General features: G+C 39.7%; 1 protein-coding gene across 1 annotated transcript in view; it reads right to left on the reverse strand.

Annotated features, from left to right (window-relative positions):
• The window catches only part of LOC121885108 (NMDA receptor synaptonuclear signaling and neuronal migration factor), a 45,032-nt gene that overhangs the window by 16,782 nt on the left and 9,200 nt on the right, over positions 1-19,050 (reverse strand). The window contains exons 2-7 of the mRNA XM_042394259.1: positions 13,439-13,500; positions 12,192-13,139; positions 10,063-10,129; positions 8,948-8,953; positions 6,241-6,309; positions 473-525 (exon numbers count right to left, since the gene is read on the reverse strand). Coding sequence (XP_042250193.1) covers positions 473-525; positions 6,241-6,309; positions 8,948-8,953; positions 10,063-10,129; positions 12,192-13,139; positions 13,439-13,500 — 1,205 coding nt within the window. The remainder of the gene's footprint in view (positions 1-472; positions 526-6,240; positions 6,310-8,947; positions 8,954-10,062; positions 10,130-12,191; positions 13,140-13,438; positions 13,501-19,050) is intronic.

A 19,050-nucleotide genomic window follows, 5' to 3' on the forward strand; every position in this document is an offset into this window, starting at 1 on the left:
TTTCATTAAAAAATCATCACTTTGCTTTATGCCCTTTTTAAACAAACAAACAACTAATTTAGTGTCTGTGTCTTTAAACTTCACAACTGACCAAACTTAAAAACAAACATTCAAAGCGAAGCAACAAGAAAAGACCAACTACAGCTTACACACTCATACATACACAAATGCACACACACACATACACACACATACACACACACATGCACAGACTCATACTGCTGGCTAATCAAACACACACTGATGAATATTTAACTCTCAAGAAAATGCAATAGAGCATTTAATAATCCCAGCAAAGCAGCAGCAGCAGCAGCAGCAGCAGCAGCAGTAGCGTTCGGGGCTACACACATGCAAAAAAAAAAACACACCAGAAAACAGAAAAAAACAATCACACGGATGATGGCGTGATGAACGACATCACAGTCAATTAGAGCCAACATATCCGCCACACACACACACATCTCTGACTCACTCTGTGCTTTAATCCTTCTGCTGCCCACCATCCGAAGATGCTTCCGGAAGTTCCTGTGGGTAGAGAAGTCACAGTGGAGGAGGGAAAACGGAGGACAGATGAAGAGGCAAAATGTAAAGAAGAGATAGAGGAAAGAGGAAGGGGTGGGCGGGAAATAAAACAATACAAGACAATAAGAGAAAGGTTTAGTCTCCAGCATCTTTTTATAAAAGAAGTTAAAGAGATAATTATTGATAATTCTGGTAAATACACATATTTACTTGTCAACGTGAGTGAAAAAACACTGTAATGTACCACATGGCCAAAACTGCTCCTTTCATTGGCTTGTATACTGTAGATTTGAGAGGCAGGAGATTCATTCATGTAACTGCCAAAGGGAAACCCTACATTACTATTTTGTAGGTTTTGATGAATCTGCTCTGAGCGGAAACACATCAGAAACAAAGGTAGAGAATCGGAGGGAATTTATCTTGTCAAATTGATGCATATTGGTGTGTGTTTCTTTACTTTTTTACAGGCAGATGTGATGTTCAACACAAGTGTAATTTGGCCAACAAGTTTATTCCTGGTGGATTTAATTTATATTAGGGACGCACTGATCTAACTTTTTCCCTCAGTACCTCACCTCAGGGTGTCTGCCGATACGAGTGTTCACTTTTTCCCAAATTTAAAATCTGTATAGCTCACTGCATAGAGCATGTTGCGATCATTTTTATGTTAGTAACATGAGGCCCGAGAGGCTTTAGTGCTAAAAGCTGAGTGAATGTAAGTGCTAGCGGAAACACAAAATTTTATAACTGACAATGAAATTATATTTAATATGCGTTAGTCATGTCTAGCCAATACGCTATGTGCTTTATAAGGTCAGTATTGGGTTCCATATTGATCCGATTCTCATAATTGGTGCAACCCTAATTTTTATGTGAGTCTTTAGCCTGACCAATACTGGATTTTTTAGGATGATACGATACCAATATTTGAGAATAAAAAAATCTGATGGCGATAAATTGGCCCATATTTTAAATAGACTCAAAGTGCAGCTGAAATATAAACTAAAAGTAGAGTTGTGCGATATGACGATATATATCATGTGATGATAGGATGTCTATCATTCCATATTATGCTCTATCTTTTATTTTGTTGCGTTGCGAATCACACTCTTTGCAGCAATATTTTTCGTCATTTGGAGTCAGTCCATCTTTTGCGCGGATTACATTGATAACCTACTCTTCTCGGCTTTTTACTCACAAAGTTTTTATTGCGCTTACAGTAATGTAATGAGTTTAGTTGTCGTCAACTCTCCACCACTGACCGTCTCTCCTCTGCTGTGCTGAACACACACTGAGGGCTCAACCCTACCCGCGCTGAGAAAGAGAAGAGGAAAGAAGCAGCAAGACGGCGACTATAAATGACAGCAAAACACAGTAGAGACTGTCCTTATTTATGTTATTTACCAAATTTATGTGCACTCATTTACTTTCAGCTCAGTGTAAGAGTCTCTGCTGCATTTTGCTGTCATTTATGGTCGCACTACTCTCCTCTGCTCTCTATGGTTCACTACGGGCGGGACTGAGCCCTCCGTTTGTACTGCACACACAGGAGAGACAGTGATCCAGGTGAAGTACTACACTTGTTACGTCACTGTAAGTGGGGGGAGCATGTACCAACTATTTATTCATTGGATTAAAATGTGCTATATCGGGATAGGTATTATCGGGATATGAGATTTGGTCATATCGCCCAGCCCTACTACTAAGTACTCTCTGGTGGACAAACTATATATCTGAGATATTTTCTAAATGACTTTGAACATGTCTTTGGCATTTCTGTTCTGTATTTTTTCATTGCACCAGTACAGATGTGATGATTTTTTTGGTCCATTAATGGTTGCGTGATTGCACATAAATCATTTTCCATCCTTGGTTTTCTTATCTTCATTATTAAAATGTAGTTTTAAAGAACACCGTATCATAGACTAATGAGGCTCCATAATGCTTCTTTACACCAACTAAAGACAGAATATATCAATCTATCAAAGAAAGCATGTTTTAACTGACTAGGTTGGCTATAAAAATGTTGAGAAAGTTTCTCTTTTAATGGCAATTTGCAAGGTCTTGCTACTTCCTAAACCTCCTACAAGTCGACAAGGGTTTTCATGTCTCCTATAGCAACAGTAAAACACGACAAAACAATATGTAGTCTGTAAGTAATTAAACATAAAGACAGTGCTTTAGTATGTTCCACTTGAACGCTATTTAGTGCTTTTAATAACAACAAAGCAAGAGGCTTTGTGTAGTTCTTCTGTGACTTGCTGCCTGATCCTGACATGATGTTCTATGCAAGAGTCCCAGATAAACATCCTTTTATCTTTCTGCCTCCCGCCCATGTAGCATTTTGAGATCCACTATGAATGAAAAGTACAGTACAAATGAAATGTATTATTATTATTATTATTATTATTATTATTATTGTTATTATTATTATTATCTACACACAGTATCAGCACACCAAGTTTCCAGTCAGCACCCATGATTAATGATGTCTCCATGTGTGTGTGTGTCTGTGCGTGTGTGGTTATACATCCATATTTATCTGGCGGTAGAGAAGCACATAAAAATAGAACATAAAATGAGAAAAAAAAAAAAAGTCTTTGGAGTCTCAGTCTTCGTCCTTGGATTGCTTCCATAAAAAACACCAGCCAGCAGTGCAACAGTTAACTTGCAACATCAAACAATGAATTTCACTGCTAATTTTATGGGCAAAGCAAATGGTGTCGTGCCAAAATATGGTCTAATAAGGAGCAAATATAACGCAGCACTAATTACAGATAAGCAACATCACTGTTAACTTTGTTAAAGAGATCTTAAACACGTAGTCAGACAGGTCTTTCCATCCTGTGTTTAAACCTCAGCTGTCCACAGAGGAGACGTGTGGAGACAGTTAATGAGATTTAGACAGAAAGGGAGGAAATGTAAGAGAAACCGTGTCCACCTCCACTTCCAGCTGAAGACAATCTGACAGGTCCTTCCTCGCTCCTCTTATACTCTTCCTCTAACTCTTTGTAACTCACAACCATATTTTTTTATTACCTTATTATATGTTCTATATTTTCTCCTGTTATTTGCACATTTTACTACAGTTGATTCTCTCCTGTGTATTACTTCTCCGGCTGCCAATTTCTGCTGTCGATCAACCAGTATAATACAATTTTAAAAGTGAACTATCCGCTAAAGTAATTTTCATATTCAGACTCTTCACAGTATCCCTGTATCAAACGTTTGAGCCAGAAATCTATTTTTTATTCATAAATACCTTCAGTCATTAATACATGGGTGATTAATCCTTAATTAAGCTTTCAGAGAGCAGAGAGAGTGTATTCTTTAGGTTTTATGCTGTTTGTTTATGGAGAAAAAACATTCATAATCACACTATATGATGCTCCTATGTTCCTAAAACAGGAGAACATAACAGCTATACTGATTTCAATGAATGTTATTCAGTGTGTATTTTTGAATTGTGATTTTTTTAATAGATAGAGATTAAATTTAACCCAGAACACCCTCTATGTATAAAAATGTGTATCAGCTGAAAATAAAAAAAAGTTGAAATAGTTCCATTTTCTTTATATATTCTAGGTAATTTTGGGAAAAGTCATAAACTTTTAGGTTAAAAGAAAGGTGTTCAGGGTGCTTTAACTCCTCTTCATGTAAGGATTATTAAATAGTGATTATTAATTTAAAGGTAATTGTAATATTTGCAGACTGCATCTTTAATATCATACATTAATATTATAAATATTTATCTCCTTTTCCTTTCCTTGAATATCGTTATTATCTTTATTTGAAGAGGACATAAATCACACCTGCATTATTTATTTAGCTGTTCTTTGTCTAGCCAAGAACTTTTTATGATGTCTGTGCTCAGTTTGTGAAACAGTACTGTCTGAGTTAGTATCTCTCTCCATAAACAGGGTACAGAGCGATGCTTTTTAATATTGGACAACGTATACAGTAAGAACTGCATGGGCAGCAACATCTAAAATGGCTGATCAGACAAAGGTAGAGGCAGCACCTCTACAAACTCAGACTTCAGACAAATCAGAAGAAAAGAACCAGATTCATTGTTCAGAGATAAGTACGCATGATAAAACAGGAAAGTGAACATCCCACATCAAAGACTACAAGGGGAAAAAAATCTGCTTTTTCCATGATGAAAAGCACTCTGAGATAACAGGGGGTGATTAAGAGCAATGCTGAAATGGCTCTTTGACTTTTTCTTTGGGCATTGCTGTTGTTTATAACTGTGGTTGAAATTGTCTTCATTATTCTGTTGGATTTACACCAAACAGAGCGCATTCAGTCCACCAGTACACACACACACACACACACCCACACACACACAGACTCTCACACACAGCAGGGGTCTTATCTATGAGGGGATGAGGATCATCATTTGTCTTCACTGATACTTGACAGAAGCCCTGTCTGCAAAGTGCTACTCTGTGAGAACAATATCTTCTGTACTGCTCTGTGCCTTAGGCCATGTTTTTACTAATGTAGATGCATTAGAAAACTCTGTTATGTGTCAAAAGTTTTCCATCCATGCTAGAGTTTTTATTACTTTCTTCAAGTTTGTCATTCAGATGGAAATAGCAAAAACTATTGTTGGTTACAGAGTAATAAGGGTGAATAATCTCCTTCACCACGTCAGGATTACATCACATACTCTCATCTAGAAATGTTGATTTACTTGTATAATTTTCCGTGTCCACAAAACCAGAATTTTCTAATGTATCCACTTTGAGGCAGGTTTTTGGGTTTGATCTGTTTTTGATGGTCAAATACCCAGATTAGTATGGATACAAGACTATTCTAAAATATTCTAAAATTTGACAGCCTTAGTGTCATAAAATATAACCCACATCTGATGGTTTCAAGTGAACGAAGGAATTTATTTCCCAGAGGATTTTAGAACAAGGAGGAAAAGTGTTAATAAAAGTTGGCTCTGCTATTTTTTCCTCGTGTTCGATCACTCATTTTGATGAAATAACACAACGTTAATGACATTGACACTGCAGATGGATGACACCGAGATGTCAGAGGAATTGAGATGTACTGCATGGTGTCACATTCACCATCTGTCCCTATGTGACAGAGCATCTGGGCCTGAGGGGGACAGTTGAACTGCTTTGGTACTCAACTTGTTACTGATGTCATTACCTCTATAAGTGTTACAGAATCTCACTCTGTGTTTTCAGTGTTTTTTGAAATGTTATTTTTCCTCATAAGCCAAGTAATTATTTAGTTTGTTACTTTCAGGGAAACACAAATACAGATTTGAATGTTGTCTTTAATGTCGCATTTGCAACCCAACTCTTTTTTTTTTTTTACAAAGCCATCTGTATATTTTTACAGATTAGGTGTGATTTTGTAAACAATCTAGGAGTGCCAGAGGAGGTTTCAACCACCCATATGTACCTGTTTTGATCTTTTCAGTTATTGTGTAAGAATAAAAATCAGCTTCACTGTGGCTGGCAGTACAAATCTGGCCTAGAAATTGGGGCACTGTAGCAGGGCATCCAGTAAGCAGATCCTTTTTGGTCCTTTTTTGAGAGCTGCTGACGTCCTCACACCTTCAAGTGCCTTGTTCTGACTCTTTGGCTTAGTCAGATTAGACACGGCTGTAAATAAGTGACAACAGAGCTATAGCTAGAAACAAGTGCAAACAGCACTCAAGCAAAGCACAGCCTGGCAGGGGACGCTTCGTACCTCTGGATGACTTCTGCTGAATCCTGCTCTCTCTCTCTCCTCTTTCTCCGAACAAATCCCCGGAAAGCCCTGCCAGGACGTGGCACAGTATTAAAGGGATGAGAGAGGGAGAATGCTGGCGTAGCGAGTGGTAGGACAGCGCGGGGAGGCTGATGCCAGGGCTTTTAGCTGCAGGGTTTGTTTGGCTGTGAAGGGGGAGGCTGTTGTAGGTAGGCAGCAGCTAGACCAGACCAGAAAGTCAAATAACATCACCAGCTCAAATTGTATTTTCTATTCAGCCCTCCAACAAATGTGCCAGTCTGCATGTGATATAATCCATCTTTCCATAGAGACACTGATCTTCTGACCTCGTGCCTTTTCAGTCGTTCCACTTGAGATGTAATTCTAATCTGGGATTATTCATTTTTGGGGAATTTTACCAATCTTCATACTTTCCCAGAATCAGACATGGATGCTTGTTTTACATCCTTATCTGCAATTTAAATGTATTTTGAGGTTTGAGCTCAATTCAGCTCCTAGAAGCGGCTCAAAAACTCAAAGTGCACATTTTCAAATGCTCAGGGTTAACTACTTCCTATTCACAACTTGGTGTTAATTTATCATGGATACATTTTGTATTTTAAAGCTGCAATCCACTAACAAGAGGTCTACAACAAAGTTGTTGTTGAAGCCAGTCATTATTTCAATCAGCCACTGTGAAACTTGGAAAATGTTCTGGCGAGCACAAAGTGATACCACTCGGGCCATGGTGGACTTTTATGTGTCAAAGTACAAACATGGTGTGAAATGCATCACTTTTAATGAGTGACAATTTTTCAACAGACTTAACTGTTAACCAGAAAAGGTGCGACCCGACAAATCCTGTGAAACTGATTAACATTTATCCATAGCAGAGATAGAACTAGAGATACATCCAATGTGGGTACGTTGACTCTGGGTAAGTAGTGGAAAGTAGCTGGTTAAAACTTCCCCAAAAACAAAATGTTCTTTTTAAGGATAAGGCTGGCGTTATCCTGTATTTTTCTAGTGTGGACAAATCCCATGAAAACACCAAAAACCAGTCTGTGCTACTCATGCCTCCATTTGTACAAACTGAAGACATAAATATCAAAGAATGTGTCACAAATATATAGGTCTAAAAAAGGGAAAGTTTTTTTTACTAAAATGGCAGCACTTTGTGGTTTGTAACAGTCACTCACAATAGGAGTAAATACTGCATTTTTCAGGGACTATTTTCAGCCATGGATTAATACACATTTGGTGCGCTACACCACCAGGATAGTGTCATGTGGGATTGACTCAAAATAAACCACACTACACATGTGCATCGTAATGAAGGAACACGTCACCTAGTACAACCCAGTGGATCACTGATGTGTTTTTAATAGTTTTTGACAACAGAAGAGCTTCATAGCACAGAGGAATTAGCAATAACAGACAAAACTACTATGACAAAACCTGTTAGCAGGATCAATTCAGTGTTCGTTTTAGTCTTTTCATGGTATTTGTTGACACTAAGATCATTAAAGGTATTTTAAGTAAACCCTGAACATTTACTTTAAGCTAGCAGCCAGAGGTTTGCTTGGTCAACAGAGCAAAGAAAGTTAGCTTTTAAGAGCAGCTTGGGTTAGTTGGGTTTAGTTAAGCCAGGTGTGGTTGGAGCAGGTGGTGTACAAGTATGAAATGTCAAGGTTTGTTTTAGGCATAATACACTATCACTATTATTAATGTTAGCATTTATATGTTTAGCTTAACCTACTTCTCAGCTTAGCTGTACACTCAGGAATCCTTTGACAGAAGTTGGTGATCTGCATGCAACACATTTCATACTGGACATTTATCTACCAAACTTTTCTGGAACTTATTGAATACATACCCAAAAACTGACTGATAGCTGACTTCTTTTTTAAACTACAGACTGTATGAAATAATTTTACCAGTGCAAAAGGCACTAGAGATCACATGTTAGCACTATAAATATATGTTCTTAACAAACCTCTCCAGAGCCGCAGTTGCCACAATCAGATCCAAACACTGCTACAGTAAGCAGCACAGCCAGCACAGATTCAGTGATAATTAGCAACGGCTGTGAAGTGGGATTAGAGAGCTGACATGATTGCCACAAAAAGTGAGGGTGAGTGTGTGCCAAACTGATAGAGCTGCTGGGTATATGTAAGCTGACAGGGTGTAGGTCAGCCAACACACAGACGTACATTTTCCTGACTTGAGTTTGGCAGATTTACTCTGCTGCAGTGGATTACACTGGACTTTATCCCTGCGGTTGCATGAAAATCCTGTAACTCAATTTTTTCCCCTTTTTGGTTTTTTACTTGAATTAAAAAACATTATTTGTGGCTATAACTGCAGGCTCCTACCTGAAAGACCATTATCTATCAATAAGAGAATGATTTTTCTGATGTGCATGGGCCAGAAGTAAATATAACCCAAACAAGAAAAGGTTTCAACTTGATACACACACACACACACACACACACACACACACACACACACACACACAAACAGACCTCTATACTGTATACTGTCTGATCATATCTTGTTATTATGGTCAGTTTGTTTTCAGCTGTGAGTTAAACACCCAGCGCAAGGATGAAGGTTAAATGGTGGACATCAAAGTTAAGGAACAGCAGTTAAGGAAAAGAAGTAAAGCAAGCTAAGAAAAAGAATGCAAGCGGGGAAGAATACTCACGATATCCTGTTTTGAGTGTCCAAAGATTAATTTGCATGCAAGAAGAGAGGAGAAAGAGAGGAAGAGAGAGAAAAAAAACAGTTTAGAGTTCAAAATACAGAGAGGAAGACATAGGAAAGGCATATTGAGAAAGAGACAAAAAGAGTGTGTCATTGTTTGACCTCAATGAACAAAGTCAACTCATTATGCCACTTAATTGCTTCTGATCTTTGATTTAATGGGCCAAAAGAACAACCACCTTTATCTATTGACTGAATCCAGTATTGTGTTCTAAACATGGTCAAACAAGCATCTAATCCAAGATGAAAAGTGAAAGGCACCAAGAAAGAGTAAACTCAGGTCACTGTCATACTCAGATGCTCACAAGAACTTTTTTTTACAGCTTTTAAAGACAAAGAGACGTTGGTTTTGCATGTTTTAGCCCATGAACTACAAGCTGCATATACCTTATATTACTGCCATTTTTACTATATTTACTGTCAGGTTCATTTGGTAGATTGAAAGGGATAATTTGTTTGCTTCAACATGTTATGAAAAATTGCAGATACTTGAAGCTCGCTGGTCACCTGTATTTTAATTAAAAACAGCATTTTTGGAAAATTTGCATCTAAAAACTAAACACTGAAACCTGGATGTTCTGTAAGTGATGATGAATTTGCTCATGTGTTGCAGCTTTGAATGTCAAGTGGTCCTCAAATTTAACAACAAGGAGAGCATTCACAACAAACCCTACTTGCAACTGCATTATCATGCATCAATTATTTAAATTGTACAAAAAAAGGAACTGACAAAGTATTCCCTCTGATGGATTGTCCTCCTTAAGCAAGCTTTCAGGATGTGCAAGCTGATTTTTTTATAGCTTAGTGAGATGAAGATCAATAGCAGCCTAGAAGGTGAAATCAATCTAAAAAACCTATAGCATGCTTTGGGAAATGGGTGACATTAATTTAAAGCATGAAATTAGCAGTTAATGGACTAAAACATGCAAAAACATTGGTATGGTCTGTTAACTCTGGCTGTAAACACATCAGCTTGATCTTTCAGTCAGTAGATGCACCATATGTGACTGTGTGTGTGTTTGTGTACAGGTGTGTGTTTGAAGGTGGGACACTCACGCCTGTATGGTTGTTGTGGCAGTTTGAAAGGAGAACATATTTTCCTTGGGGAACCAGTTAGTGTCATCTGTAATTAGAGAGAAAAATTATGATTCGAAGGTTAATTGGAAAAAAAAAAAACAGAAGAAAAATCTATGCGTGGTATCCGCAGATGTCATAATAAATATATTAGAAATATGAAAGCACAAAAGCCAGCGACAGCACCAGCACTTCACAGTGCACCACTCCACAAATGGAGAGAGGCAGACACACAGGAAGAGACAGCAGAGGAGAGAGACGGGGAGACGAAGAGTCAGAAAAACAGACCACCACGTCACATCCAACATAAAACCCTAAGCCCCCAGCAGACCTGAGAGGAAATAGATTTGAAAAAGTTTGTTTAAACAATTTAATTTAATATTAACTCACTTTTAAGGAATGTTTCACTTTCATTCATCCAAAGCAAAGTTAAACTGGCTTCACAGTGGTTTTAGTTGTTGAAATATTTTGAATTTGTTTTGTATTTATCAGCCCTGATTCACAACTCAATTAAAATAACTTAAAATGAAATAGTAACTGTAAAATATTTAATAAGCATTTAGCAAACACTGAGTGTGATTTATTAGTTGTATTTCACTGAAGTGACCCTACAACTTCCAAGATAGCTAGAGTTATTACCTGCAACCACATAATTAAACTGTCACAAATTTTAGACACAGTTTAAATGGAGTTCACTCAGGAAGTGGTAAAAAGAACAAGAACACCTCACAGTGTAATGCAATCCAACACAATTACTCCTCAATAATTACTACTGTACCTTTTGTGAAGCTTATAATGTTCAATTTCTGTTGGTGTACGTGAGCTGTTGTTTTGTTTCTATGGTCATTTTTGAACTGAAGTCTGTGTTGTTTTCTAGGAATAGCAATGTCAGTCTGTTGGTTGGTCAGTCAGACTATTGGATGGATTGCTATGAAATTTGGTTCAGATATACATGATGCCCAGAGGATTGATCCTACTGACTTTGGTGATCCTTTAACTCTTCCTCTAGCATCATCAGCAGGTCAAAACTTTCACTTATCCAGTTATATCAGTAATATCAACATCTACAAGATGGATGGGTGTAAACATTTGAACAGATGTCCGTGGTTCCTAGGCAATGTATCCTAATGAAAAAAAAACAAAATCCAGGAAGTCTTGCTAAATATTTGTCCTTAAGTGGTGCAGACAACCACTTGGTACCTTGGTACTTTCAACTACCCCACTAAAGAGCACCTGTTGTATGAGCCATCAGAACCATGCAGCGCCTCCTCCTGTTGTAAACTGATGTATCCTAAAGACTTTGGTGATCCCTTGACTTTTGCTGTAGCTCCACCTACAGATTTTGGGTTTTTTTTTGTGAAATGTCTTGACATCTATCCATCAAATTTGGAGCAGTCATTCATCTCCTTCAGAGTGAACCACTAAGTTAAAACTAAATTGAACAAAAAACTTTTTTTCAATTTTTTGATTTTCTAGGGCCATCATCAGGTAGAAATTTTCATTTGTCAAATACTACAAATTTCTGCAAAATTCATGACTTTCCCATCTGCCTCAGCTGTACTAACTGATATGGTGAACAGGGTAAACCTTCTACCTGCTAAACATCAGCATTTTAACATTGTCACTGTGAGCATGTTAGCATGCTGATGTTTGCATTTAGCTCAAGGCAAGTCTGGTCTCATAAAGCCACTAGCATGACTGTTGATGGTGTTGGTGAGGGTCCACTACTGTTTGTCTTCACTAATAGAGTATTCCCGTGTTTTGGCATTTATCATCATGATTTGTGACATACTGTAAGGTGTTCTTGTTACTTTGTCCATACGCTGTAGCTGATATATTTTAAACTAAAAGCATCCTTTAGTCAAAATCTGAAAGGCAACTAGTATTTAAAAAAAAAAAAAAATACACTATCAGCTGGATTTCACCTCCCAAATGCTCCCTTTGTGTATTTTTGTGTGGTAGAAAGATTCAAATGATTCAAATGCTATTTCATCTCTGGTACGATACCAAAATCGCCAATCCCAGCCACAGGGTCTTATGAACAACCCCCAACCCCGGCACTCATTTGGATTTCAGCGCCTCTCCCTTTTCTGTGTCCTCCGCCCTCTCACCTCTCTCCAGCCCAGTCACCCGGTCCACACTCCACATCTGCTCTAGGCGTCGGTGCTGCTTGCCTGCCTCTCGAGACGTGCTCTCCAGGTCCAGGGAGCCCTGGCTCCGTGAGGGGGCGCCGCTGCACGCGTCACAGGCCAGCCCGCTGCACTCTGCCTCCCCTTTTCCACCCTCGCCCCAGCCGCGGATGTTGTGGGCACTGACGGAGGTCTGCAGTGGGGGTTGAGACATGTGGTGGTGGTGAGAGTGGTGTGATGTATGGTGCGAGTGCAGCCCGCCGATGGCTAGAGCCTGCTGCTGCTGGTTGCTACTGCTGCTTCCACTTGCCCTGCTGCTTCCTCCACTGCTTGAGGGTGCATTGGTGCCCATGACAGAGTGGTGGTGGTGGTTACTGTGGTGATGGTTACCGTGGTGGTGGCTGGTGCCACGGCCGCCGCTGCTGGTGTGGTGGTACTGGGTTGGAGACGATGAAGTGGAGGAAGGGGAAGTGGAGGGTTGGATCAAGGAGGTGTGGAGGTGTTGGTCGCCGGCGCCAACACCCACACCGCCACCCCTGGATCCCACCCCTCCACTCCCCGACTTCTCCTTCAGGACGTCCAGTTCTAGGCTCTCTTTGCTGCCCCGGCCGCCACTCATCAGCATACCGTGCTGGGTGGTGATGGTGTACACGCGGGCGGGCTGCAGGGTGCACTCGACACACTTCTGCTTGTCTTCTTCCGCTGAGAAGCTGCGCTCAAGTGACAGCCGCGCTGGCTTGGTAGAAATGGTGGGGGGAGGTGGTTGGAGTAAGCCCAGCTGGGATTTCACCAGGCCAGGCTCTGGGTTGTCCTCAGAGCCCTTAGTGGTATTGGAGCACGGATGAAGTTGGTTGTTGTTGTTGTTGGGGCCAACCGTGTCACTTGGTGACTCCGGGTCAGGACCCACCAAGGTTTCACACAGAAGATGAGCTAGAATACAAAAGAGGGAAATGGAGATAAATAGAAATACTGAGAAATACACCAATGTGCTGAAAAGCAAGGAAAAGACTGAAGAGGGAAAAGGGAAGAGGACAAATTGAGGATGACACAGGATATTCTCATCATCTCCCTTCGGTTATCAGCTGCTGGAGTGATACACTGATGATCGCAGCCTGGCATTTCAACAGAGGATGAGCTGAAGCAGGTGGAGGAAGGATTAAAGACCACAAAAGAACACACAGACGAGAATAAATGGATGGACAAAATGGCAGGATGGCAGAGACGCTGACCTGATCCGTTTCGGTTTTCAGGGTGTGTGTGGGACAGGTACTCTCCAAATGCTCGTGCTGCTCTGTGGGGACACACACACGACACACATAAAGACATTAATTTATGGGTGGAAAGGAGGGGCAAGTGAGAAAGGAGGAAGAGAAAGGGTAGAGGAGATAGGAGGGCAAGGAATTGTAAATTATAAACCTAATTGCCTTCTTTGTGGGCTTGTGCCACCCACAGATTAAGATGCAGCTGTTTTATCTCCATACTTCAGGCAGCCTCACACACGGAGAGAGAGACGAAGTATGAGACAGCAGGAGGAGATAGAGTGACGGATTGTTTTAGGTAGACTTAATTTCTCAGTGTGACCTCAGTTTGCGTCGGTGAATGTCAGTGCAGTCAGCAGACCATAAGCGTGTTTGTTTTCTTGTTTCTCACACAGGCATACAGATGTATATACCGTATCCTTGAGTCAAAGAAACTCTTAACCTTGACAGCAAGTGAAGAAGACTGCTTGGAGATGTGCTGAAAATAGATGCAGTGAGCTCAATAGCATCTGCTGCTTAGCTCCTGTTCTTTCTCAGTCTCCCTTTTTACTTTGACACAGAAACTCTCCACACACCCTCACTCATTCAGCAACATATAGATAAAACTCATAAAAAAATATCATAAAGGGCTTGTCCTTTTTAATAAAATAGCCCCAGGTATAGCGGATGAATGACACTGACTTCCTAATGTTCCTCCAGTCAATGTGTGACAGGAGTGGAAAAGGAGCAAAGAGAGACCAGATAAAGAAAGATATGTTTTTAATGTCAATCTGGGCACTAACTGAGAGGAAATGTACCGAAGCAATAACTATTAGCAGTAATGATTCATTATAGTAATGACGAATGAAAGGAGAGAGGAGAGGAAAGGAGAAAATGTCAGTAACTCTAATACTGCATGCTACTGCTATTAATATTAATTCATTCCTGTAACAAGGATCATGATGAGGTTGTACTTTTCTCACTTTACTGTTGAGGTAATTGTGCCTCATTGTCTCACCATTTACGTACTACATTTACTTGAGTATAATTTTAAAGCACTTACTCGTGTTTATTTTCATTTTCATTTTGTGAGACTTTTATCCTTGTACTTTCCAGACATACTGCAACTTTTATATATTATTTAAGAATAGAAGTCTACAGCTAGTGGCTCTGTGAGGCTGTATTTGAGCAAAATGCTCACATCAGCATGTTAACATGCTCAAAATGATAATGCTAACATACTCATGTTAAGAAGTTATCATGTTTACATGTTCATTGTGTTGGTTTGGCTTGTTAGCATGCAAACACAGTTTTGCAGGTAATTGATCATAAACCAAAGTAGAAATTTTAACCACATTGCACTAGATGTCAGGAGATCAAAGTGATCACAATTCATCCTCTGGGGATCATGCCTGTGTTTACCAAATTTTTCAGCAATTCATCAAGAGATGAGATATCATGAGATACTGTATTTCAATAGAGAAAAAGTCAACCTCATGGTGGCACTAGAGGAAAAGTCTGAGTATCACCAAACTCATTACAAAATATCCTCTGGAAACTATGAATATCTGTACCAAATGTCCATTAAAAGATAAATCACAGCATAATTGAAATTACAATAAGTGGAGGAGCTAGAGGAAAACTCAGAGGATCCCTTAAGTCATAATAATGTATCCTCTAGGGAACTTGAATATCTGTCGTACATTTTCATGGCGATCCATCTTCTAGTTGTTAGGATATTTCATGCTGAGCCACAAATGTCAACCTCAGGGTGGCCCCAGAGTAAAAGTCAGGAAACCACCAAAGTCAGTTGGATATATCCTCTGGGGACCATGAATGTCTGAGCAAAATGTCAGAGCTATCCATGCAGTATAATAGATGTTGAGATATTTTATTCTGAACCAAAGTAGTGGAGAGAGCAACCAGCAGACTGGCATTGCCATCCCTAGAGCCATGCCTCTAGCATGGCTAAAAACAGACTCCTGTAGTTACTTGTAATTTTCCAGTTTATGATTTCACTGTATATGCAAAAACACCTGCTAAACTCATAAAATATGGTGCATTTCTATAGTGCATCCTAATAGTATACCCAATAGAACATAAATATGTAAGACCTAGTGACACAAAAACCACTTACAACAATACAACACAAATTCACAAACGTTCTACATAAATTTTTATCATTCAGAATGAGTGAGTACTTCTACTTCATACTTATGTGTATCTTGTATCCTTGTTTTACATAGTTGTATTGCTAATTCAACTATACTAACTCAATACTTATTTTACAACTGGTTTTTATGAGAATACTTACTTTTAATTAGCTTATCACTAATGATCTACTAGCACATGTTGACTAATTCATCTGTTGTTGTGAGTCAGCATATTACCTTTTATTTTCGAAAACCTGTTGTAAAAAGCATTATGTATAATTTATTAAGTTGTTATCGATGATCCTGAAAATAATCTGCTAGAGTTACAGTATCAAGGGCTAATTAACTGTATATCCTTCAGTATATTAAGAAAAATAGCATGCATCCTCCTGGTTGTTACATTTTCCCAATGCAGCTGATGTTGGAAGGGAATGCTGACACACACACAGACACACACATCTGTGCAGAAGAATCCCTTGTATACAGGGGAATCTGTGGGTGTACGCCTCCTCCCTGGCAGCTCTCTCAATTATTAAAGCCTGTCCAACGCAGCAGGCACACACACACACACACACATACAGGAGGAACAGGAGTGCAGTGAAAACAGACTTTTTTCAAACATTTCTCTGATGCCCCATCTTTCATTTCATATTTAAACTCAATATATTCTTGCTTCCCACCCACCCGTTCCCCTCTATCCTGTCTCTCTCCTCCATCTCTTCTTCCAAACAGGATTCCTCTGGAGACATCTTTTGTGAACAAAGCTCCTTTACATGTTTGAAGGAAACATCCTGAGAAAGAAGACACAAATGACCTTATGTAACAAGTCAATCAATATTAAATACACATTTTAGAGACATAAATTACTCATCTCAAAAACACCAGACAGCCAAGGACAAGTTAAGAACTCAAAAGTACCTACAGTGCCTTGTAACAAAAGCACAGTTATGATGGGACACATGACCTGATGAGGTCCTATAAATTAAACTATGACTTTATTATTCAAGTTGCTTTACTAATCATTTGTGAATACTAAAATCAGTGAATAAAGCATAATATTAGTTGTGGCATTATCACCTCCTTTTTTATCAACAGAGGTTGAAAGCAGAGACTTTTTGCATGAGCCGACCCACCAGCATTGAGGCTGGCGTGAAGCCTGTTACAAAGACAAAATAAAACACACAAGCACACGAACAATAATCAGGTGATCAGCCTGTATTACAGCATAGGGTTAACATACTGTGTGTAACATTTATGCCCTAGGCCCACATGCAGGCCCCCGGGCAAAAATTCTTAGTGTCCATCATCAGGCACAGTGCACACAGCAGACTGTGAAACCAACCACTACTCATATGCTTGAATACTACTTAGCCCCAGGTTTGCTGTAGGCAAATTATTATGTGGTGCTTTTATAAAATACATACTTGTTTACTGTAATAACAAGCACCATCTTTGTGCACCAAGGCCCTGATCATTTCAGTTGAAATTGAATGAATACTTCAACTTTGTGTAGTCCTTAACAAAATGAATCAAGTTACCACAAACCACAAGGGGTCTGGAGCTTGTTCATACAATGTGTCATCTGATGATGTCTGAGGGAAAAAGTATTAGCTGCTCTGAACGGTCTCTTCTCGAAGGGATTCATAGTGTTACACTGGTTTGTATGTAGGAAAAGTAAATAATGAGAGAGAGACATCCTGCCTAATTTCGTTACTTCCTCACACCCAGTCAATGACTGCGTGAAGTGGGCTGGTTTGTTGGGTTGTGTTTTTGGTACATTTAAAAAATAATCACATGTAGCCTCCCCCCTCAATCTTTCAAGGCCCTGATCATATTATTGATATTTTACTTTGGTTTCATGTATCTCCACACAAAATTAACGAAATTGCTCTGAACCAATTTACACACACGGTAGTAAACCAGGGGCTTTTAGGGCTCCCTAGAGTCTGGGCAGTTTACTCAGGCTGGTAAGTCAGCCTTGTGCATATAGCAGGAGTACCCTTGTGTTAAGTCTCCATTACACAATGCTAATGACCATGCTCTTATTTTAGAGCAAACACCTACAGTATTAGATTTTGGACATCAGTTCAGGAGGGTTTTCTCTTGCTGCACTGGACGACAACAACCTCCTCATGTAAAACTTGAGAGTTACTGCATCAAATTGAGACTCAGTGGATGAAAATGTCCCTCTGTGCCACAAGAGTCACTCTGGCTCCTGCATTGTTAACTCTCAACAGTGAGCACTGTAGCCAAAGTAAACCAGACTCCCTCAGAGTTTGGGGGTATTATTGAGGGCTGAGAGTCTCTGCACGTGCCACGACACCATCCAGCTCCCTCCACTGCACTACTAAAAATAGCTCGCCATGCATGTCACTGCAATTCTGGTATACTGCATCTTCCTCTCTGGCAATCCTCTACTTTCTTCTTTTGTGTGTGTGTGTGTGCGCACGCTTGCATTCATGTGCGTGTACATGCACTTGAGTATGTGCATTTGTGTGTGAGTCTGTGTGAGCCTCTAGGGACAGAAAAAGAGACAAAAAAGACAAAATGTTACATGTGCATGTGATGATGCAACCAGCCTTGTTAAGGACAGTTGTGATAAATATAGTCTATGCCCTAATCAGCAGGTGTCCCTCTGAAGGTCTGAGACATTTTCATTTTACCCTCCTGTTTTATTATTCAACAGGCTGGGGCACTCTGATTAGAATCCGCAAACAATGGTGCAAGAGACTCGCATCATCCATTATACATGAGCGGAAAGTGAGTTGGAAACGAATAGAGCAAAACGCCTCTCAATCCATCCATTAAACAAATCCTCTCTCGGTTCTGTGTTCTCTCATCTCAATGTTTTTACCCACTTCATATATGATACCGTACTGAGCATCAGGGACACAGGTGTGTGAGGTGAAAGGGAGGAAGTATGCAATTGGAAAAATAAAGAGGAAGAAGTTGGAGAAGGAGAAGAAGAGGAAGAGCTTGACAGGCAGATGTGAAATGTGTCCTGCATGCTCTCAGACATGTGACAGGGCTTCGGGGAGAGAAACAAGTTAGGGAGGGGAGTTTCTGAGGAGAAGAGATTACAGCAGCGAGGAGTATATGAGGGGAAAATGGGAGCATATTAAAAATGAAAGGTGGGGTAAACTTGAGGAAACAGGCAGACAGAAAGAGCACTGTCATGCCAATAAGGAAGTAAAAGATAAAACTGACAACAGGCTTTATTTGCTCCTCGGGGTAACTGCATCTTTGAAAATCAACTCAACCCTAGCCCTAAAATCCTGTGTGTCATTTAACCCCTTATTCTACGGGCTCATTAAGTGCAATATGTATAGTATGAAACATGTTAGTCACCGTCTATGGAAGTAAAAAGCTAGATTTCAATTTTACACATTTCATTAGGGGGGTACAGTGTAAGCACATGAGTCCAACAGGAGTGATAACGATAGCACAGGT

Source organism: Thunnus maccoyii, chromosome 19 (assembly GCF_910596095.1).
Source record: "Thunnus maccoyii chromosome 19, fThuMac1.1, whole genome shotgun sequence".
Lineage (NCBI taxonomy): Eukaryota > Metazoa > Chordata > Actinopteri > Scombriformes > Scombridae > Thunnus > Thunnus maccoyii.